Below are 21,257 nucleotides of genomic sequence, written 5' to 3'. Positions count from 1 at the left end.
AGCATTCCTCCACTTAATTAAAATAAATACTAACAAGGCCAACGTGGGCTGGGCATGCATGAAGGTGTGTTGTGGGACATAAAAGCGGCAGCAGCTGGGGGCACTTGAACAAGTTCTCCATCAACCGACAGGTAAGCCAAACTTTCTTTTATAATCATTCTTTTTGTGCTTATCCTCTTCAAGCGCATGCCGAGCTGGAGTCCATCACAGCTCCCTTTGGACTTGATCAGCTGTCAATTACAGGGCACAGGCAGAAGTTAGTCACAAGTTTTACTAATACTGTACTACAATGAATAAAAATAGACAATATATGGTGTATGCATATACAGTACAGTATGTGTTAGCCTTGTTACATAAATAGAATATAAATGTACCGAGAATGGAACATATGGACATACTTTATAGACAACAAAAATTCGCAGTACGGCCCGCAGCTTGTCTTTTTTTTTTCTACTGTTCTGTTATTTGAATTGTCACCAATGCCACAAAAGGTGATGTAGGTTGTTTTTTTAATATAGGCGTTGTCTCAATCAATGAAAATGTCTTTGCAAAATTTCAATAGTTCAGTTCTAAAAGTAAAACTCATATTCTGTAGATTCGCTATGCAAGTAGGGAATAGTGTAGGGATTTATTAACTTCATAATAATTTGGATGAGTACTGCTCACAGGTAATAAAAAACCCAATTCAGTACCTCGTAAAATATTTAAAAAGTTGAAGAGTACTTGTTAAAACGACTGGTTGACGTCTTATTCGCCAAATAAATTGCATATTTAATTTGTCTCCTCGTCTAAAATGAACTTCTGAAATCCAGTAACTTCTGCACAGTATTGTAACTTATTGAAATGCAACTGTATTTACAACATGCCCAGAGTTTGGATCGATAATTGATCAATGAAGTTGTGTGTCGTCTGCATCAGTGCTTTCTAATAATACTGCATGTAAAGACATAATAGTACTGAGCCAAACTCGACATGCAGAGATTCTTTATTACCAATAGATACAAACTGAAAGCAAAGGGACAAAAACGCTCCAGTAATTGAGTAAGTAATTTAAAGTAATTTAACTTGTTGATTTACTGTATGGTGGACAAGCTCCCAAACAGCAAGTGAACGTCATCTATATGGCTTAGGGATGCACCTGTATACACGATCAGCGATCAGAGGGAACGAACCAAACAATATTATGTTGCCTCTGCTTTATTAGGATTTATAATCATTACGCTTTCTACATGTTTAGGTACCTTGAACCTGTGGACAACAGCACACAAGCCACACTCAAATCCACTGGAGCACAGTCACTGTGAGCCATGATAGAGCTTTTGAAAATGCGGCCCCTGTGTGTTCTGCAGCTGTCAATCATGCTGCTCCGCCATCTGCTCTACCTGCTGCCAGGTAAGTATGTGCAAGCTACCTTGTGCACATGCTTGTGCCAATTCACCGCATGCATTTGGGTCGTCCAGGTGAGGTCGCCGGTGACGAGGTCTTCAGTGGGCCGGCAGTGCTCAATGTCAGCAGCTGTCCCGTCTCGTATTATGGAGGGACGTTTTCCCAAATTTACGTGAGTTTTTTTTTTTTTTTGGTGCCATTGTGCTGTCCTCTCTTGGCTCTTCTCAATGCAAGTGTTTGCAGGTGAACTACACGGGGGGCATTGTGGTGCTTTGCTTTGATGGTTACTACGATCCAAGTAAGTCTGGCGACTGTGTTCTGGCGACCACGTATGTCAATGACGTCATCAGGGTGCAGTCAGATGCAGGAGGAAGTAGTGACAGTGACATCCGCGCTAATTTGCCCATCAGCAACGCAGCCAAGTGTGTGGTCTTCCTCTTCGTGGACGATTCGGTGAGTGTGTCAAGGAAAAGGGAAAAGGAAGAGTAAAAGAGTAAAGCCCCTGTTACACTAAGCACGAATCAGCACAAATCAAGCACAACCAGCCGGAATGAAAAACTTTCAAACTTCGCACCACATTCAGATTTGAAATTCGTAAGTATCGTTCAAATACTTAGATTACATTTCAAAACCGTCTTGAATTATTCTTGCACACTTGACTCAAATGTAGTGGGAAAACAGTAGGGATATTAACAATACTGTTATAATGCAGTCAGAACATTTAGAAACCACTTTGAACGCCGTACAAGTGCCATTCTGTACTGACCAAGTTGGCGGCCAGTGGTGGAGTTAAGCTTGGCTACTGTTTTCCTTGGCGGCATGACATTATGTGAATTGGCGACGCATCAACTGTGAGTGATGTTTCAGGGGGCCTCTTGGGTTTCAGGACCTCTGCACTGTCCACGGTGACGGCCGCTGGTGGAGTTAACTGGGCTCCTTTTTTCCTTGGCAGAATGAAGTGATATGAATAAGGCGATGCTTCATGGTGACATTTTAGTTGGGTAGTGTTTTTATTTCTGAATGCGGTCAGAATGTTTGGAAGGCTGTTGAAACCGTACAAATATTTAGAACGCAGTGTGTAGTTAGAATACCTTTCGAATGCCGTTCAATATTTTTTCACTTCGAATCCACCTTGAAAGTTTTTAGCATGCTCAAAACATTCGGGCCGGCCACAAGAATGAGCCTTAATATTTGGAATGCACTCAGAATGCACTTCGAATATCTAGGAATAAATCAGGAATTTTCATTCCGATTGCATTCTGTGTCTTTCCGCCACTAGTGTCACTTAAAAGGGAATTCCTCTTCTGGTCACAAATCCATTCGAAGATGGGATATTTATTTAGCACATATCAAAAGTGAACCAGGGTAGTTATTAAGGGGGTTTACTTGCACATGGGATATCTCCCACTTCTCAGCAGTCCTAAATCCCCCCCTTCTCCAGTTCACTTATAGATTCCACAACTATGGGACACAGGGGGCCTTCTCCATCTTTTCATACACCAGAGAATTCCCGGGGAAGCTCGTGAGTCCACATTTGCTGTGTACACACACACACACACACACAGAACATGATACTGTACAATTCTCTGCTGTGTTCCCGTTTAGGACCTGCGCTTATTGGCTCACGGAAGCACCCAGACATCCGAAGAAATCGCGTATTCACTGCTGAGGACCACTCATTATTTTGACGTCAGTGGATGCAGACATGCAGGTTGGTGAAGCCACTCTCACTCTAACATGTCATTAAGTATTTTAGCGCATGTGTACTTCACCTTTGACTTTCCAGGTGTGATTTATAAACCTGGAGCATTGGCCATCAATTCTCTGATGTGCTTCTACCTGAGCTGCAACGCCACCTCAGGCCTCACTGTGAATGAGTGCAGCCCCTTGGAGATCTGCCGAAATCGAGAGTTAGTGTCTGGTGGTGGGGAGAAATGGGAAGGGGTGATTACTTTTGGAATCTTTTGAATAGGAATCCATTATCTTGGATCTTCTTGTGGGAATTCTGAATGTGCGGTCTCTCTTGCATCAGATGCTTTCTGAGGTTGCAGTGCACTGTGGCCGGTCCTTCCATCATTGACTTTTATGGCAATGTCAACGCCATCCCCGACCGCTGTGGGTACACGCTACTTAGTCTGGATGCTACTCCGGGTGAGTCTCTCGTGGCGGAGTTCCGGGAGCACCGTCGGAAAGACGTCAGCATGTTGGACAGCTTGTTGCTGATCCAGCGGGAGGCAAACAACACCATCATCATGGAGCAAGATGGCAACATTCAGGTAAGCTAGTGTGGCTCAGATGTGGGATCCCATCAAAACCGGAATCTCAACACAGTTCAAAATAGTGACTCACCACAGCGTATCATACTAATATTCCCACTGGACTTTACAGTAAGAAAGTGATATGAGCTGACCTTTGACCTTCTTGTTGCAGGATGACAACTCAACACTGACCGACAGCATTCTCTTCAAATCACTCATAGGAATCATTGGCAACTTTTTCTGGTCCCACTATGAGGTTTTTTTCTTATTTGACGGACACCGCACACAGATCTTCTTGGAAGGTACGATGACGGTTTAGCTCAAGACTTATTTAGTCATGTGACCTGCACTATGACTCACATTCTGGTTTCATTCTCAACGTGGCTGTTAGGACCGCCCGGAGGTGTCCCGCCTCTGCAGGGTTTGTGCGGCAACAGCAGTGACTTTCAAGCTTCCAAGGTCATTACTTCCAGTCCCAGCGGGTAAGACTCAACCCTTGTCGCTCTTTAGCCTGAGTGTCCCGTCTCCTCGTAAAGCTTACTTTATGTGGTTTGTCGCCCCCAAGCTGTGAGAGCCTACACAGCGACACAGAAGACAGCACAATCGACTGTAACGCTATGACCAAGCGGTGAGCGACTCAGTGGCCAATTCCATACTTCATCACTTTGGACGATGCGAGCTGTAATCTTGTCTTCTTCTGTGAGACAGCTGTAATCTCATGAAGGAAGCGGCCTTCGAATTCTGTCACAACCACATAGATCCTGAGCCGTACATCCAGGCCTGTACTGACACTTTGTGCAGATATCCTGCATTGGACGGCTTTGACTGTCATTTCCTGGTTAGCTACGGCACAGCGTGCGAGTCACGTGTATCTAGGCCTGACGACTGGCGGTCGGCAGTCAATTGCTGTAAGAAATACCTTGATCAGAGAAAACCCCTCAAAGTAGCACAATCAAATAGCTACGCAGTACACTAGTATGTAGCTTTGTGGCTGACTTTGTCTTTCTGTTCCCCAGCTTTATCAAACGCCTTCTGTCAGGACAGGGACTGTAAAGATCACGAGTTCTGTGGGTTTGCAGTACAAGGACAGCCTGGCTGCTACTGTCGAGCTTTTTTCGCTGAGCCGTACAGGACGACGCATACTTATGGTACGTAGACATGAAGGAGACGACTGTGATATTTTTATGACCGATGTGGTGATCTCCAGGCCAGCTGGCGTGCAATGACAACACTGCTTCACTCACTCTGGTCGGTTGTCTGCTGGAGGACAATGGAATCAACTACACCAACTTGCACCTCAATGACGACACGTGCAGAGGTCATCTGGACAACGACACCCACATAGTGCACTTCCTCTTCAATAGCAGCAACACTTGCGGCACCAACATCACGGTTTGTTATCTTCGGGAAGTCGGGGGAGGCAGCGTGTTGACCAGTGTTACATGTTCAACCTGGTGACCCCGCAGACCGACTACAGCCAAGTCATCTTCCAGAATGCCGTCCAGCAGTCCAGCGCTTCAGAGACCGTCCACATTGACTTCTCCTGCGTCTTCACACAGCCGGCTGATCAACTGACCTTGTCTTTTGGAATCCAAGACAAGTCAGTGGCATCTGGTCACACATGAACTTCTCTGGCTCAGTAAATCTGAGTGTGTGTGTGTGTGTGTGTGTTCAGGTCTGTGGGCCAAACCATCAAATCGGGAAGTCTGGAGTACAACTTGACCATGAGGGCCTATGAGGATGCTGACCACAGGAGACTTTTGGACTGGAACTCAGAAATCCAGCTCAACCAGAAGGTTTGGATGAAGCTGACAGCCGAGGTCCTGGATGGGAAGTTACTTGCCATAGTGATTGACTCCTGCTGGGCCACCAAGGAAGCCACAGGCGATGGGAGTCCGAGATACAACCTTCTCAAGAGCGGGTGTGATGTGCGCAATAAACTTTGTGTGCTGGTGGATTCATTATATTCTGTCTCTCAGCGCTTCCTTTTTGCGGCAGATGTGCGATTCGGGATGACTCAAAAGTGACGGTGACTGCCAATGGAGTGGGAGGATCTAGCCACTTCTCCTTCAACATGTTTCGCTTTTCTCACAACGCCGGCCCCATCTACCTGCACTGCAGAGTCGTGCTGTGTCCCAAAGAGACCCACCAATGTGTCCCGGTTTGCCTCTAGACCACAACACGGACTCAGATGGATGTTCTGGAAGACACAACTTCATCTTTCTATATCTTTGTTTTACAGAACTGTGAGAGAGGTTTTGGAAGACGCCGGCGTGCCAGGTCTATGCATGACGATAGTGACACAACCCACATCAGCATGATGTGGACCACCTAGGGATGATGTGTGCGGCCGCATGGCGCAATCTGGCGGCCTCAACAAGTTTCAAAATGTCGCTTGTCTACTCCGGTCGTTTCCGTGGTGATGTTGTGGGTTTTTTGTACTTTGTACCTTTTAATTTTTTTTTTTTTTTATAAAAAATTAGAAATGTCTTCTGTCTTTGTCATTTTATTTCTGACTCAAAGTTACAACTTGTGCTATGTTTACACACTAAGACAATGTGTGTGTGTGTATATATATATATATATATATATATATATATATATATATATATATATTCAAGATTCCAAAGAGTTTTATTGTCATGTGCATGGTAAAACAGCAGTAATACCATGCAATGAAAATCTTATTCTGTTTATTCTCCCAAGAAAAGAAAGAAAACACAAGAAAGAATAAGAACATAAGAAACATAAACATATATACCAATAAATTAAGCAACAACAACAAAAGAGACATTAATACAAAGACCTCACCCGGTCTCACAACACCCAACAAATTATGAAGAAGTCCCAAAGGAGACTGTACTTCCTGAGAAGACTGAGGAAATTTGGCATGTCCACCACAATCCTGAGTTGCTTCTACAGATGCACTATCGAAAGTGTCCTTACCGCCTCCATCACTGTTTGGTACGGTAACTGTACAACACGTGATAGGAAGGCACTCCAGCGGGTGATCAAGACCTCACAGAACATTGTTGGGGCAGCCCTCCCCTCACTGCAAGACATTTATAAAACTAGAGTCCTACGAAGAACACACAACCTCATCAAGGACAGCACACATCCACAACACTCATTATTCACACTCCTACCGTCAGGCAGACGCTACAGGAGTTTGAAGTCCAGGACCACAAGGCTGGCAAACAGCTTTTACCCACAGGCCATCAGGCTTCTCAACGAAGCACTCACACACGCCACATGCAACACAAGCACACACTCAAGCAGGTCACGTTGCTCTTCTTGGGTACGGGCACTATGGTGGTGGACTTAAAGCAGGTCGGTACAGATGCTTGTGCAAGCGACAGGTTAAATATGTCAGCAAGCACATCAGCTAGCTCTGATGAGCAAACCCGAAGTGCACGTCCTGAGATGTTGTCTGGGCCTGCTGCTTTTCGTGGGTTTGTTTTGTTCAGAACCCTGCGCACATCAGCTGATGTCACCATGAGAGGTGAGTCCTGTGTGCTCCCCAAGTCCAGCCACCCTCTCTGCTAATCAGGGGTTTGGGTGTCAAAGCGGGCATAGAACTCATTCAGCTCATCTGGAAGTGTGGTTTGGCTGGACGTGGCTACGCTACTCCGCTGTCGATAGTCTGTGATGTGCTGGAGCCCCGCCCACATGCGCCGAGGGTCTGAGGTGGAATAGTAGCCCTCCAGCTTCTGTCTGTACTGTCTTTTGGCCTCTCGTATGGACCTCCTCAGGTCATATCTGGCCTTTTTGTAGCGGTGCCCATGACAAATGCAGTCGAATGAGCACGTAGCTTAGCCCTTACATCACAGTTCATCCACTGTTTTTGGTTAGGGTATTTTCTGTAATACTTGGTGGTGGTAACAGTCTCTATGCATGTGCTAATGTAGCCAGTAACAGCAGAAGCATATTCATCCAAATCAACAGTACAATCTTCCCTCCCGCTGCACTTTTAAACACATCCCAGTTTGTGCAGCCAAAGCAGTCCTGAAGTACTTGATCAGTTTCTTCATTCCACACTTTAACTGCTGTACTTACAGGGGGAGCTTGTTTAAGAAGTTGTCTGTATGTTGGATAAAGGAATATAGAGATGTGGTCAGCCTTTCCAAGTGGGGTCTTGGAACAGCCTTCAAAGCACCTTTCATGTTGCTGTAGACGTGGTCCAGAATGTTATTTTCCCTTGTGGGAAAGCTCACATGCTGGTAATATTTGGGGAGGACAGTCCTGAGGTTACAGTGGTTGAAATCGCCAGATATAATGAATACAGCGTCTGGGTGTTTGGTCTCGTGTTTATCAATGATGTCATGCAGGAGGCCTAGTGCGTTAGCGGTGTTAGCTCGTGGTGGGATGTAAACAGCAGTTAAATACACAGTGCTAAACTCACGAGGTAAATAAATAGGTCTGCATTTCAACATCAGCAGCTCAATGTCCTGCGAGCAGTGCTTTTCCATCGTCTGTACGTCTGTGCACCACCGTTTGTTTACGTAAACACAGACGCCGCCACCTCTGTGTTTACCAGACGCTAAAGTCTGATCTCCCCGGTAAGCAGCAAATGTTTCCAACTGGATCGCCGATCCGTCAGCCAGGTTTCTGTGAAGGTGAGCACACAGCATTCCCTGATCTCACGTTGAGCTGTAATCCTTGCTCTTAGTTCGTCCATCTTGTTTTCAAGAGAGCGAACGTTGGCTAGCAGCAGGCTTGGTAGCGGTGGCCTAGTCGCTCTAGCTTTTAGCCTAGCATGCAGGCAGGCCCGCTTGCCTCGTTTACGCCTCGAATGCTTTGCTCGCCGGGTATTCAGCTCACCAGGCCCGCAGGCTGGTGCGTTCTCCCGGCGCAGAAGAAAGGCAAAGTCTGAGAGGCTAAATGAAAGTTCATGGTGAACCCTGCCGATGTTCAAAAGTGTCTCTCTGTTGTAATGTACTGCGTGAGTGTGTTGAATGTCCAAAATGAACAATAAAATAGCAAAAAATAGAAAAACACGGGAGAGTGTCACAGAGACGTCTGCCACGGAGGGCGCCATCTTTGATATATATATATATATATATACACATCCTATATGTATACAAAAAAACATCAGTTGAGGTCACGTCAACATCAGCCGCTGACGAACTCCAGTCTGGCTGTGTACGCCAGGCTGGCGAGGTAAAGCAGGAAGTTGAGGCCACTGAGGACTGCCATGGCGATCAGGCTTAACCACGCACAGCCTTGCACTTGGTAGCGCTTGCCAAACTGGAAGATGGGCCAGATGATGGAGGCCGTCAAGTACATGATGTCCGTCAAGAGGCCGCATGCTGACAGAAAACGTCAGAAGGGAACGGGCAGTCAGCTGGTGCACTCGGCCACGCACAACAGCACCAAGACCATGGTTCGGATGAAGCAGACACAGTATACCACCATGCACCATTGGAGCCCCACAAGCCACTCGTCCGCCTCAAGATCACTAACCAGAATGAAGATGACGCACGTCAAATACCTGGCACACCTTCAACAAGCCCGGTGCTGTCGCAATGTAACCTGTCACCTCACCAGATTGTGCTCTTGTCATGCGCACCTCTCCTATTTAGTCCGCCGGACTGTGGAGGCGTTGCGGCAGTTGCGCACCTCGTTGTTGTAGCTGCGCTCCCTCATTAAATACAGCGGAATGATGACGGAAGCGGAGAGACAGAAAAGGGCGGTGTAGCATGCCACCGTGACAGGCAAGTTGTACCAGGTCACAGGAACGTGTCTCTGCAGGCCCAGAAGCTCCACCAGCAAAACCTTGACTCAATGGCCCCAGGTAATGTACTGATGATGTGTCCTGATGCTTGATGATGGTCACCTTGCCACACTTTGTACACCCCTGAATTAACGTGAACAGCAGCTCCAAAAAGATTCACAAGACCATCTGAACATTGACCTTACCGATATGTGGTTTCCGAACGTTATCTTTGGATGTGGACTGCACTAATTTCCTCAAAGGCGGTTTGGCATAGCAGCACATGCTCTACAAAAGAGAACACCTAGCGCATCAGGCTATGGTTGGTCAAAAAGAGTCTCGTTGGAGTTCTTCTCTTAATTCCTCAGCAACTAACGCAGCTCGCTTCACTTCCTGGTTGCTGGAGAGCACTTCTTCATCCTCATCTTCACGTACTCGTGCACGTTGATCAGCGCGGAAACCATGCTGGTTCCTCCCCATTGTATCCTCAAGGGGGCGCTGGCGCCGAATAGGCAGCAAGGATAAAAAACAAAACAAGCTGTTCCTTTTGTCACCATTTGGGATTGATGCCGCTTGTCGTTCCTGCCGTCAGATGTCAGACTAACGTGTGTTTTTTTTTAGTGCAACACAAAAGAGAAGCGTCTTTGTTGTAACCCTTGCATGGCCGAGGATGACTTCCACTGAAATCGCAGCTAGCATCTTTAACCACTGAACTGGATCCACTGACTAGACTGTACAGGACACTCACCTGCCTGCTACTGTTTTCACGCTTTTATGAAACAGCGTCTGGATGTCCATGCATATCCTGTTAGTTGGCGATCTTCTACAGTAGAAGCTTGCTGGTTTTCCCGAAACCCGCGCATAGAGCGCATTGGGCGGCCGCAGCACTCAGGCAATGATGCGGCTCGACATCGGCCCAGCCGCAAAGCCACGGTCAGCCAGCTAACGCTAGCTACACGAAGCAAGCAGCGGTAAATGGTTCTACGGAGTCCCAAGCGTGTGATGGTTAAATTGTACCTTTTGCACTTTTATTCGTTGACTTGTGGTATGTTAGAGTGTGAAAAAGACACATACATCGCAGATATAGAACACAGAGCAGTGCCCAACGTTGCTAGCTAGCTAACTAGCTTTGTTTGTTTACGATGTGCTGCTCAATCTAACAAAGATTTTATTTGACACGTTATTGCCAACCTATGTTGTTTGTACTGACTGACTTTAACTAATGACACGATTTTCAAATCTCCATGTCAAATTTGAACAAAGGTTTTAAATTTTAACTAAAAGAGGGACACGTGATTTGTTTTAGGCTACAAGTACTGTACGCTGCGCAGGTAGACTTTTTCGTAAAGGTGGTGAAAATGACCAGGGTGCTGAAATCGTTTTAATGTCAGTGGTCTTAAGCAGCATATAAATAGACTTTAGATTGCAGCCATGCTCTTTGGGCCTGCTGAGGTGGACATGAGCGAGCATCCTATGTGATGTCATGCAACTCAGCATGTGGACCGACAAGATGAAGATGGGAACACCAACGGCCCAGTGACTGCAGGCATGAGTCTCCGCCAGCCCACCTCCACCCTTGACAGGTAACTTATAGAGCTGACTTTTCACCTTGTTGGTGTGTGTTTCTGTGTTTGTGTCCACTGGCACGGGTAGGACAGCAATCTTAGACAGGTAATCACACCTGCCCAATAACTTCATTTTCTTTTGCATGTGCAAGCAGAGAAGGTGGAGCTTCTTGAACAATCTGTAGCCAGAAAGCAGTCAGAATATCCATTCCTAATCGTCCCTTTACCTCTTCGTCTGTATGTCTTTTCTCTCTTTCCCTTTGATTGGCTTCCCGCCTCGTCATGCTTTCAGCCCCTTCGCCGCTTGGTGAGTTGTCAGCTGACTGCTTGTCACGCCATGTCCATCCTCCCCTTTTGGCCTTTCAGCGCTCTCCCTCATTATCCTGCTTGTCTCCATCATGTCACATCGTCCTGTCTCTTGTCCCGTCCAAACAGGCTCAGTAGTCTCACCATCGGAGACTCGGAGCGGAAGTCCTCTCAAGTCGCCCAGCAGAGGGAACCACAGACCGACGTACCAAATGAGAGTGGGGGTGAGTGCAGGGATGCTTGAATTAGAAATGGTGCCGTAGTAGTTGCTCTATGTCCATGTGTGTCCCTCTTGCAGGCGCCGGCCTCGTCCACAGATGTGTGGTAGTGCAGAAGGACCAGTTGGGTTTCGGTTTCACCGTGTGCGGAGAACGCGTGAAGCTAGTGCAGAACGTGAGAGCAGGTGAGTGAAGTACTCAAAGATTATCCGGCACTTGGAGCTAATTCTGTGTCTCACTTCTCCTCTTTCATAGGCGGTGCAGCTGTCAAGGCCGGAGTCCAAGAAGGAGACCGAATCATCAAGGTTGGTCCTCCCTCACATTGGCTCACTGCTTCGTCGTCCTTTAGCTCCTCCCTTCCCGTCCCTCTTGTTTCCTCCAGGTGAACGGCTCGCTCGTGTCCTCCATGACACATCAGGAGGTGGTGAAGCTCATCAAATGTGAGTCAAGCTAACAAGATGTTGACATCCTGGGAGACATCCTTACTTCTTGCACACATGTCTTTACTCTATTCTTCACCCCACAGCTGGAACCTACGTAGCGCTCACACTACAAGGGCCGCCACCTTCAGCGACCTCCTTGCCTCTGGAACCCCTCCCTGCTGACCTCACACCCAATCAGAGTACGTTACCAGGCGGGGAGGCTCCACCCCCTGCACCTTCACTTTCAGGACTGAGCGGCATCTCTTCCCAAAGAATAACTGGACCCAAGCCACTCCAGGTCAGTGTGTTGATGACATTATAGTCCTATAAGGCATCATTTCTTGATGTAAATGGTGTGCTGTAGGACCCAGAGGTGCAGAAGCATGCCTCTCAGATACTCAGGAAAATGTTGGAACAAGAAGAGATGGAGCTGCAGGTATACACACACACACACACTGGGGGGGAATACCTTTCATATACACTTCATATAAGGATACCCTTAATATGCACTCAACACAAATATAAACGCAACACTGTTGTTTTTGCTTCCGTTTGTACATAAAAGGCCTATCTTTTTCAAATATTGTTCATCTCTATATCTGTCTAAATCTGTGTTGGTGAGCATTCATGATTCATAAGATATCCATGTCACAAGTGTGGCATATCAAGATGCTCATGAGACAGCATGATTATTGCACAGGTGTGCAGGTTGGCTGCAATAAAAGGCAACTTTAAAATGTGCAGTTTAACTCTATTGGGGGTGATCCGTAGGGGTCCGAAAACCAGTCAGTATCTGCTGTGACCACCATTTCAATGGGTGACATGCCGGGTGAGTATTCTGGCCATGCAAGTACTGGGATGTTTTCAGCTTCCAGGAATTGTGTACAGATCCTTGCAACGTGGGGGCGTGCATCATTAGATGATGCTTGGGGATGAATGACACAACAGTGTTTCTCAGGTGCTCATCACATTCAAAATGCCATCAATACAGTAAAATGCACCAGTGTTGTGGATGGAGCGGCCCATGGTGGCAGTGGGTTTATTTGTATGGGCAGGCACGTATGTTATGGACAACAACAAACAAAGGTGCTTTTGATTGATGGGATTTTGAAAAAAGCGAGCCCTCACAACCTTGCGGTTCGAATTTCACGGCTTCACTCTATCATGGTTTTCAAACATATTAATAAATAACAATTATACAATATTAATATTTAATCAATATAAGGCATTCTAAAGACACATTCAAAGATGATGACATGTAGTAATGTTTGGTGAGACACAAGAATCAGGCTGGCAAGAACAACAGGCTTTTATTCTAGGTTTGAATAATCTCACAACAGGCACAATAAATTCTAACAAAAACACGGGCTACACACGGAAAGCATCAAACTCAACTCTGAACCCCCGATGTAATTTCCTGTCCGCCCCTTTTTTGGGTAGCCTCGGGGAAAGAAAGATAGTATACTTCTATAGTTGGGTGTGTTACATGGTTCTACTACTACCTACCACATGTAGGTGTGCCTTGTGTATGGCATGGTTTTCACCCAGTGATCCGTTCCTGTCTGGATCCAACTATTTACTAAGCCGCAATTTTTTTTCAACCCGCCCCCCAAAAAATCCCAGGAATGTTCTTGTGTGGACAGGGCCTAAGACATGATCAAACAATTGTATCCTGCTTGACACCCGCCCCGCCCCGCCTTGCCGTAATTTAATTTACATGAAGAGACACACTGTATTGAATTGTAACACTCGATACAGAGCCAAAGAACATGTGACTTGAAGTTTTACCTGTAAATTATGAATTTTCCCATCACACTGACAAGAGGTCTTGCCTAGATCTTTGCTAGGTTCACGGCCGAGACCAGGTATCGTGGGCTCAAAAAGGTTGTTGACCACTGCTGTAGAGGAAGGATCATATTGCATGTGTGAGCATTTGTGACGGTGATCATCTGTCCAATTGACCAATAGCCCCACTCCACACACACACACACACACACACACACACAGTGCGTGCACACTCTGTAGATGCATGTGTGCAGCCAAAATGTAACGGTAAAGGAGCAATTGCATTGTAGATATTTGTAAGCCACGCCCCTTGGCTGGCAACTCATAGCTGTAAACCTACGGGAAACACTGCACGTGCGAGCAAGCACACACTCGCACACAGTCACACACACTGCGATGACATCACATCCCGGCGATCTGATCCCAGATGTGATTTCAGGTCTTGATGCAGGAGCAGTTGCGGAACCCGTCGTCATCTTTGGAAGAACGAATTGAAAGTGCCAAAAGGAGAGCTCAGCAAGTGCGCATCAAGCTTCAACAGGACGTGGTGAGTGATGGTAGGAGTTCTCCTACTCAGCTCCCTACAAACATGTTTGTCTTTTTTGTGTACCTTCCAGGAGGGAATGCGCTCGAAAAGTGTGTGCAGCTACATCACGGCAGGCGAAGGTCTGTGTCCTGGTGTGAGTGCCAAGCGCTTGAAGACGTCCACCTAGTAACAAACTCTTCCTCTTCTTGCACCAGCAGTACGCTTGTCGCTGGACTCGAATGACGGTGACGGTGAGGTAGGTCGCCCGTCTTCCCTTTTTCCAGCCTGCCCTCTTTGTGATTATGCCCCTCCCCCTCACACTCAGGCCCTTGACAGTCCCCATTCCTCTCCCTTATCCTCCGTCCGGAGCCTTCTGTCCAGACAGCAAAGCTCAGATATACCCCTCCCGTCTGATTCGGTGAGCCTTCTTGTTTGCTGTGATGTCACTTCCTGTGGTTCTACCTGTGCATGCCTTCATGCCTGTCACATGCACAAGCACGTTTGACCTCTAAAATGTGCATGTTGGCAGAGCGGGAAGGTCCAGATCATCGGGCCAGAGGAGGAAGACGAGGAAGAGGACGGCTACACGTTCAATGAGGTGAGTGCTGACTCAACGTTTCTGGCCTTACAGCAGCTGACTCAGTGCTGCTCCGCCCTCAGATGGATGGCCCTTTCCAGGACATTGAGCTGCTGAAGTCGCGGCCCGCCCACATGACCGTTTTCATGAGATACGTCTTCACTCAGCTGCTGGACCCCAACCCGTTGGTAAACTATGTTGTGGTTGTCTGCCCCCACACCCCCACGGGCGCCACGGTGACAAGTGTCTGACGTGTGTGTGTCCGGACAACAGCTGTTCTACCTGACGGTTGAGGCGTACCTGAGCTCGGCCCCCAAAGATGCTCGCTCACTGGCTCCGCAGATCTGCTCCCATTTCCTGGATCCAGATGCTGTATGTGCTGTCATGCTGTTGATGTTAAGATGTTGATGTCACCACTAAACACTGTATTCAATCATGTTTCAGCCTTTGAAGATCAAAGTGCCGGAAGAGTACCTTGCAGACATTGGTAAGAACAGCAGTCATGTTCCCCTTGCCAAGGGCTGCACATTGCCTTACCGCATCCTGTCTGGTGTCCTTACAGAAAGCCGCCTGCATGCTCAGGAGGACATCCGCGGGCCGCTGTCCGAGCTGCAGCAGCAGGTGCTCCCCGACATCCAGGATCAGATTGTGGACTACAGGTAAGTTTGCCACTTGGAGCGGAGTTCAGGGGCACATTTGTACCAGTGGTTCCTCCAGGTCAGGCGTCGTCAACCTTTACCATCAAAAGAGCCATTTTGCCTCCCCTTTCAGTAAAAAAAAATAGTCTGGAGCCACAACATATTACCACAACTTATAAACTTGTTACAACCACAAAATTGAGCTGATAAACAATACATCGATACACACATGCACACTCACAGCATAGCCGACTGTAATAAAAAGGCATTGGAGGGGTGGGGCGTCCCACTCATATAATGGTTGGGTAATGGTGAACACTGCGTATGTAACCTCAGCTGGCATTTTTTGGACAGGAGCAAGCAGATGATGGGCCTGGGTGCTCTCTTCGGCGAAGGTGACCTGCTGCTGCTGGACGGAGACCCACTGAAGGAGCGGCAGGTGGTTGACAGGCAGGTCACCGCCCTCTGGGAAATTCTGTGAGTCACATGACCTTATTCCCTAAATAACAACTTCATGACATAGGTGCTCAGCCGCAGACCATATGAACTTGACTCTGCTTCCTGTCACTTGACTGTCTTTTTGCTCTCGCCACAGGTCCAAGCACGTTGAGGACAGAAGGTTAAAAAATATCCTCCTTCCCCTTTGTTCATCTTCTCTCTGCCTCCATGTTCATGGTGCCTTTCTGCTCCTTCTAGCTCTCCGCTGGCGTCGGCCGTGCTTCTCTACCTGCGTCACGCTGGTGTCAAGCTCCGAGACTCCAAGGTGTTCCCTGGTTTGAGCACGGAGAAGGAAAAGTGGCTCATGTTCCTCAAGACAAAAAAAGTGAGTGCAAGCACTTCCTCGCTATTGTGAGCGTACACATCAGCAGCGCTTCATGCTGTGTCTCTTCAGCTAAGCGGTACAAAGAAGGAAAAAGACGGGGAGGACAAAAAGAGGAATCCCATCCTGAAGTATATTGGGAAACCTCGGAGCACGTCTCAGTCCAGTAAGCACATTCGTTTTTTTCCTCTCCATTTCTGTTGTTGTGGTTGTCTCATTGTTTGATTTTTGTTTGTTTTCATAGCATTCCATGTCCCCTTGTCCCCAGCTGAAGGTACTTGACTCTTATCTCATGGCCTCTTTCTTTGCTGTGTGTTGCCCTTTGACATACACGTTTGTAGTTTTCAGTTTGGTTGTGGATTAACTTTCATCCTGCTTGACGTTCGTGTGTGTGTGTGTGCGTGTGCTCAGTCCGTCCTGGAAGCGTGAGGAACATCATTCAGCAGTTTGAGAACCACTCAGAGACTGGGCCCGAAGATGGCAACCCTCAGATACTGTCGTCTAGCAGCCGGGGGGATGATGGTGTGGACAGGTAGGTCACACTCATAAACGATGAAAAGCGGATGATGTCAGCATGGAGTGTTCTGTGTGCAGTCCAAGTGTGCCCGTGCGTCTAGCGCGCAGTGAGTCTTTGAAGGCTCAGGGAGAAGGCCGTAGGCGAGGCATCGCTTCAGGAAGTGAGTCCGTTCCCCGCTCTCGTAGCGATGTGGACATGGAGGACCCCGGTGAGGAGAGGGAGCTCCCTGGCCTCAGGCTACTGCAGCACAGCGCTTCTTCGTCTGTGTCTAGCAGCTCCGCCAGGTAAGGCGCTGTTTCACAATTCACAATTTCTTGTGAATGTTTGAAGTCCACATTGTATGTGTCTGCTTTCATCATAGGTCTCTGGAGAACCCTACACCGCCGTTCACGCCACACTCCATCCGCAGGTGCCTTTGCATGCCACGCCTCGTGAGTTGTGTGTGGCCACTGTAGATAAGTGACATTTGACCATGTCTCTGTCGTGGCACAGGAGCACTGAGTCTCCTTTGGCCCTGCTGCCGGACGAAGAAGAGGCATGCGAGGGTCAGAACTGGCAGGAGACGGTGCAGGCTGAGCTCATTGCCACGCTAAGCCCAAGGGAAGTGGAGCGTCAGGCTGTCATATACGGTGCGTGCTGAAACACATTTCCAGTCGTCGTGCGCCACAACATGTCGACTGACTGCACTTTTTTTTTTGTTTCAGAGCTCTTCACCACCGAGGCATCGCACATGCGGACATTAACAGTGCTGGACCAGGTCTTCTTCCAGAAGATGAGAGTAGTGCTCAGCTCTGAAGAGCTGGCTTGCATCTTTCCCAACCTGCCACAAGTCTATGAGCTGCATGGTGTGTATGCCTGTGCCGACTTGCTGTACACTTGTTTCGCTGTCTTTACTGTCTCCATCCACAGCCAGCCTGTTTGAGGCCATGAGGAAGCGCCGGGAGTCTCTCATCGTTCAAGACATTGGTGATGTCATGTTGGCCAGGGTGAGCTGACTAGCTGTTGCCATTGTTTGATTTGGCTGTGATGTGTCAGTTATACGTCACTCCTGCTGACATACGTGTTTGTGTATCCAGTTTGAGGGCGTTGCCGGCGATGAGTTTCAAGAGCAGGTGTCGCAGTTGTGCAGGCAGCAGTCTCAGGCACTGGAGCTCATCAAGAACAAGCAACGCAAAGACCCACGCTTCGCCCACATTGTCCAGGTACACGTTGCCGCTTTTCAAATCTGTGCCAAGATGGCTGCCGCTGCTCACATGTTGCTGTGATTCGCTCAGGAGTGTGAGGCGAGTCGTCACTGTCGCCGCCTGCAGCTCAGAGACCTGCTGGTGTCTGAAATGCAGAGACTGACTAAGTACCCGCTTCTTCTGGACAACATCATCAAGCACACAGAGGGTGAGCAACCTGGCAGAACCCCTCACCGCATCATGTGACTTGTGGCGACCTCGGGCCTTACTGCTAGTGCTCTGTTTCTCCCTCAGCTGCCTCCGGTGACCTTTCTGCCCTCCAGCGGGCGCAGGTCTGTTGCAGAGGAATCCTGCAAGCAGTGAACGAGATCATCAGGGAGACAGAACACCAGCAGCGTCTGAGCCAATACCAACGTAGACTGGATACTGCGCCACTGTTCAAGGTAGCCATGTGACGAGCATCCCAACATCAAAATGGGTAGCGTGTTTCACATCCAGTCTTGTTGCCAGAGTCTGGACCTCAGCACCAAGAAAATGATTCACGAGGGACCACTGGTCTGGAAAGTCGGCAAGGACAAGCAGTTAGGTCAGTTTAATAGAATTTTTTTTTTTTTTTTTTTTTTTTTTTTTTAAAGCTGAAAAAAAAAAAGGTCATTGGCATACTGACATAGCCCCTCGTGTACCCCGCCCTCTCAGACATCCAAGCCCTGCTGTTGTCAGACTGCCTGCTGCTGCTGCAGCGCGGCCCAGACGAGCGTTTGCAGCTGCGGCCCCCGTCCCGCTGGCTGGGTGGTGGTGGTGCGGGCGGAGACAGCAAGACGTCCTTCAGCCCGCTGGTCAAGTTGGACTCGCTGCTGGTGCGCTCAGTCGCCACAGGTGAGGCTGCTGCCACGTGAACACAACAAAGAAGTTTAGAAGCCTGCCCACATACAGTACCCTTTTTCTGCCCCATTACAGACAATAAAGCGCTCTATGTTATCTGCGCCACCGAGAGGCAGATCTATGAGCTAGTGGCGGGGACGGCGTCTGAGAAGAACATGTGAGCTGTCCTGTGCGACCTTCCTTGAACATGTATGTTTTTTGGTGGCATGTGATGACATGGTTGTCTTTCAGCTGGAAGGACCTATTGGAAAAAGCTATCTCCGCTGCCAGCTCCCCTCTTACCAATCACAGCTCAGCGGCCATGACGTGAGTTCATGTCGTCTTTACAGTCTGTGTCATTCAAGTCTACCAGACTCTAATTGTGTCCTTTTCCCAGATCTCCAAGTCTCGGTGGCATGTCCCCTGTGGCCCAAAGCCCTGCCTATGCAGGTACATGCCACCCTGGAACTTCTGGGAGCGTTGTTTATTTATACACACACACACACACACACACACACACACACACACACCCCAAAGAGCATGGGTACATTTCACCATATAAGCTCTAAATAAGGTTTGCTTCTTCCTACTCCTTTTCGGACATGTTGAATTGTGTAACAGTAAACATGAGATCTACTTCAATGTAATCTTGTTTGGATGTTCAAAATGAACTAAACTAATTACTCGTATTTTCTACTTGCAGAAAATGCCATGAGTTTGCAGTCCGACAGCCAGACCTGTGGTGAAGGAGGCACAGTAGGTGTGGCACAGGCTGCATTGCAGGACGGTAAGGACAAACACAAAATAAAACAATGCTATTGGGGTTAAATTCTCCTTTTTCCCTGCCAGTGGAGACGCTGCGACAGCTCATCTTATTTGACCTGCGCGATGATGCCTTGTGCCACTCGTCTCTCGACACACCTAATGAAAGGAGCAGTGTTAGTGACAGTCACGGGGAGGTGGAGCTACACGGTGGCGCTCAGGTTGTAAGAAAAGGTAACAGTCATATCTTTTTTTTTTTTTCCTTTTTCCTAATGTGCACTCATTCTCCTCACGTGTACATGCATGCTCATACATACGCGTGCGCGCGCACACACACACGACCTCCACATACTGTAGCTTTGGTGGCGGGCTCTTCTTCTTCTGTCCTTAATTACGTTACAGATGATGTCACAATGGCATCTGAGCAGTCATCGCTGCCAAGCCGGCCCACCGCGCACGGTAATGCAGACCTGGTGGTGTTGTCTATTGAGTGAAGTGACTAGCTCTTCTGATTGGGTGTTGCGATTGTGGACAGGAAACATCTTCTACCTGGTCCTGCCCACTCAGCAAGGAGAGAGTGCCACCGACGACCTGGAGGGCAGCCCGCCGTCAGAGGATTTGCAGCAGTGCCACGTGATCAAAAACGTGGAGGAGATATTCAGCATCATGGAAAACCTGATGAGCAAGCTGCGGCAGCTGAAGGTGAGTTTGCGTGCAGCCATGTTGTCAGATTTGGTTTGCTTGGCGTCCGTCTTCACTGTGTCGTCTGATTGTGTCGGCACAGGACATTGAGAAGGAGCATCACAAACTGCTAACATCCCTCAGAGAGCCAGCAGCCGATCATGAAGAAGACCAGGCGTTCTGTTCTGCCTCAGTCTCCAGGACAGCCTCTCTGGAGCGTGGCTCGGCAGACGGTGAGACCGAAGACCAAGAGACCGAAGCAACATGGCAGCATTTCACACACGTTGTTTGTATCTCGTGCAGGCAATGAAGAAAGCCCCCCGCAGCCCAAGATACAGTCCACTGGATTCTGAGGTCCAGACTGGGAAGAGACTTAGTGGAACCACGTCTGCCCAGTGACCTCTTTTGAAGAGCAACAATCACTCCAGCACTTTACCCACAATGCATCCCAATAGTCCCCTCCCACTTTCAGCCGACTGACTGTGTTGGAATTCTTCAGGGCTAGCATGTCTTAGGCCACGCCCACTACTGACTGAGCGCTGTCTTTTAACCACTACAGCTGCTGCATATCTTAGGTTAGCATCAAGACATCATGGGAGGCTAGGCTAAGCTAACCGCTTTTGTTGGACGTAAAGGAATTAGCCAGTAGGCCACTAAGGGGCGTACCAAAGTCAAAGCGATGACAGGATGTGATTGGTCTACAACTGTCACATTCTACTTCCACACATCTTACTTCTACTCGCCCATTGACACGGCGACTTTTTTCTTGTTTGTTTTTTTTAAGTGTTCCACAAGCGAAATTACTGTATGAACTCACGTGTGTGTGTGTCTGTGTGTGTGTGTGTGTGTCTGTGTTTGTGTATATGTGTTAAACTAATGTCATCGACATGTTTTCTATGTTGTCTTCCTTGGTTGTGATTGGACAAGGATGATGTCACTTTGTGACATTAAAAGGAGACCATAAACTTGAGATTGCTGGTCTTTTGTTCTCATCACCAATCAGCAGCAGGCAGGGGCCAGGGGCAGTTGCTTTCCCAT

The 21,257-nt window shown here is 48.1% G+C and overlaps 3 protein-coding genes across 15 annotated transcripts; 2 read left to right on the top strand and 1 right to left on the bottom strand.

Moving 5' to 3' along the window:
• The first annotated feature begins 8 nt into the window (after window positions 1-8).
• Window positions 9-6,087, top strand: LOC129194813 (uncharacterized). Of its 4 annotated transcripts, none has more exons than XM_054800228.1 (18): window positions 9-131; window positions 1,238-1,392; window positions 1,461-1,558; window positions 1,630-1,839; window positions 2,828-2,908; window positions 2,992-3,097; window positions 3,173-3,296; window positions 3,419-3,662; window positions 3,817-3,946; window positions 4,036-4,126; window positions 4,210-4,272; window positions 4,353-4,552; window positions 4,661-4,792; window positions 4,852-5,036; window positions 5,111-5,244; window positions 5,320-5,565; window positions 5,643-5,805; window positions 5,887-6,087. In XM_054800228.1, the coding sequence occupies exons 2-18, from the start codon at window positions 1,308-1,310 to the stop codon at window positions 5,977-5,979; spliced, it is 2,385 nt and encodes a 794-aa protein (XP_054656203.1). In that variant the 5' UTR covers window positions 9-131; window positions 1,238-1,307; the 3' UTR covers window positions 5,980-6,087. The 4 variants fall into 4 exon arrangements, with proteins under 4 accessions (XP_054656203.1, XP_054656202.1, XP_054656204.1 ...); XM_054800227.1 differs by lacking the exon at window positions 9-131 and adding an exon at window positions 132-256; XM_054800229.1 differs by lacking the exons at window positions 9-131; window positions 2,828-2,908 and adding an exon at window positions 132-256.
• An 867-nt stretch (window positions 6,088-6,954) lies between these two features.
• On the bottom strand, window positions 6,955-9,837 carry myadma (myeloid associated differentiation marker a). The gene is given in 4 exon segments (XM_054800596.1): window positions 6,955-9,129; window positions 9,131-9,224; window positions 9,227-9,419; window positions 9,748-9,837. Coding segments are annotated over 4 exon segments (750 nt in total). The 3' UTR covers window positions 6,955-8,756.
• arhgef11 (Rho guanine nucleotide exchange factor (GEF) 11) lies at window positions 8,868-21,189 on the top strand. 10 transcript variants are annotated; one of them, XM_054800214.1, is made up of 42 exons: window positions 8,877-10,940; window positions 11,215-11,229; window positions 11,358-11,452; window positions 11,527-11,631; window positions 11,702-11,751; window positions 11,829-11,886; window positions 11,973-12,166; window positions 12,233-12,304; window positions 14,093-14,200; window positions 14,271-14,319; window positions 14,395-14,435; window positions 14,505-14,597; window positions 14,709-14,777; window positions 14,840-14,944; window positions 15,030-15,128; window positions 15,201-15,243; window positions 15,319-15,415; window positions 15,749-15,871; window positions 15,990-16,013; window positions 16,091-16,217; window positions 16,287-16,380; window positions 16,459-16,488; window positions 16,626-16,746; window positions 16,809-17,015; window positions 17,093-17,140; window positions 17,224-17,360; window positions 17,436-17,576; window positions 17,641-17,717; window positions 17,808-17,933; window positions 18,006-18,123; window positions 18,210-18,358; window positions 18,426-18,501; window positions 18,612-18,791; window positions 18,873-18,954; window positions 19,029-19,103; window positions 19,174-19,226; window positions 19,480-19,563; window positions 19,626-19,772; window positions 19,941-19,997; window positions 20,074-20,240; window positions 20,323-20,452; window positions 20,523-21,189. In XM_054800214.1, exons 1-42 carry the CDS (start codon window positions 10,906-10,908, stop codon window positions 20,570-20,572), a joined length of 3,951 nt encoding a protein of 1,316 aa, XP_054656189.1. In that variant the 5' UTR covers window positions 8,877-10,905; the 3' UTR covers window positions 20,573-21,189. The 10 variants fall into 10 exon arrangements, with proteins under 10 accessions (XP_054656186.1, XP_054656191.1, XP_054656190.1 ...); XM_054800215.1 differs by lacking the exon at window positions 19,941-19,997 and having other exon boundaries at window positions 8,876-10,940; XM_054800207.1 differs by having other exon boundaries at window positions 8,876-10,940; window positions 19,626-19,997.
• Window positions 21,190-21,257: the final 68 nt, after the last annotated feature.

This window comes from Dunckerocampus dactyliophorus, chromosome 15 (genome assembly GCF_027744805.1).
Source record: "Dunckerocampus dactyliophorus isolate RoL2022-P2 chromosome 15, RoL_Ddac_1.1, whole genome shotgun sequence".
Taxonomy (NCBI): Eukaryota; Metazoa; Chordata; class Actinopteri; order Syngnathiformes; family Syngnathidae; genus Dunckerocampus; species Dunckerocampus dactyliophorus.
This window is presented reverse-complemented; position numbering and strand designations above follow the sequence as displayed.

Coding starts and splice junctions, on each gene's coding strand:
- LOC129194813 (XM_054800228.1), top strand. CDS start 1,308: ATGATAGAGCTTTTGAAAATGCGGCCCCTGTGTGTTCTGCAGCTGTCA. Junction 1,840..2,827: donor TCCTCTTCGTGGACGATTCG/GTGAGTGTGTCA, acceptor CCCCTTCTCCAG/TTCACTTATAGATTCCACAA. Junction 5,245..5,319: donor TCTTTTGGAATCCAAGACAA/GTCAGTGGCATC, acceptor GTGTGTGTTCAG/GTCTGTGGGCCAAACCATCA.
- arhgef11 (XM_054800207.1), top strand. CDS start 10,906: ATGAGTCTCCGCCAGCCCACCTCCACCCTTGACAG. Junction 14,945..15,029: donor TGCTGGACCCCAACCCGTTG/GTAAACTATGTT, acceptor TCCGGACAACAG/CTGTTCTACCTGACGGTTGA. Junction 19,104..19,173: donor CACAGCTCAGCGGCCATGAC/GTGAGTTCATGT, acceptor TCCTTTTCCCAG/ATCTCCAAGTCTCGGTGGCA.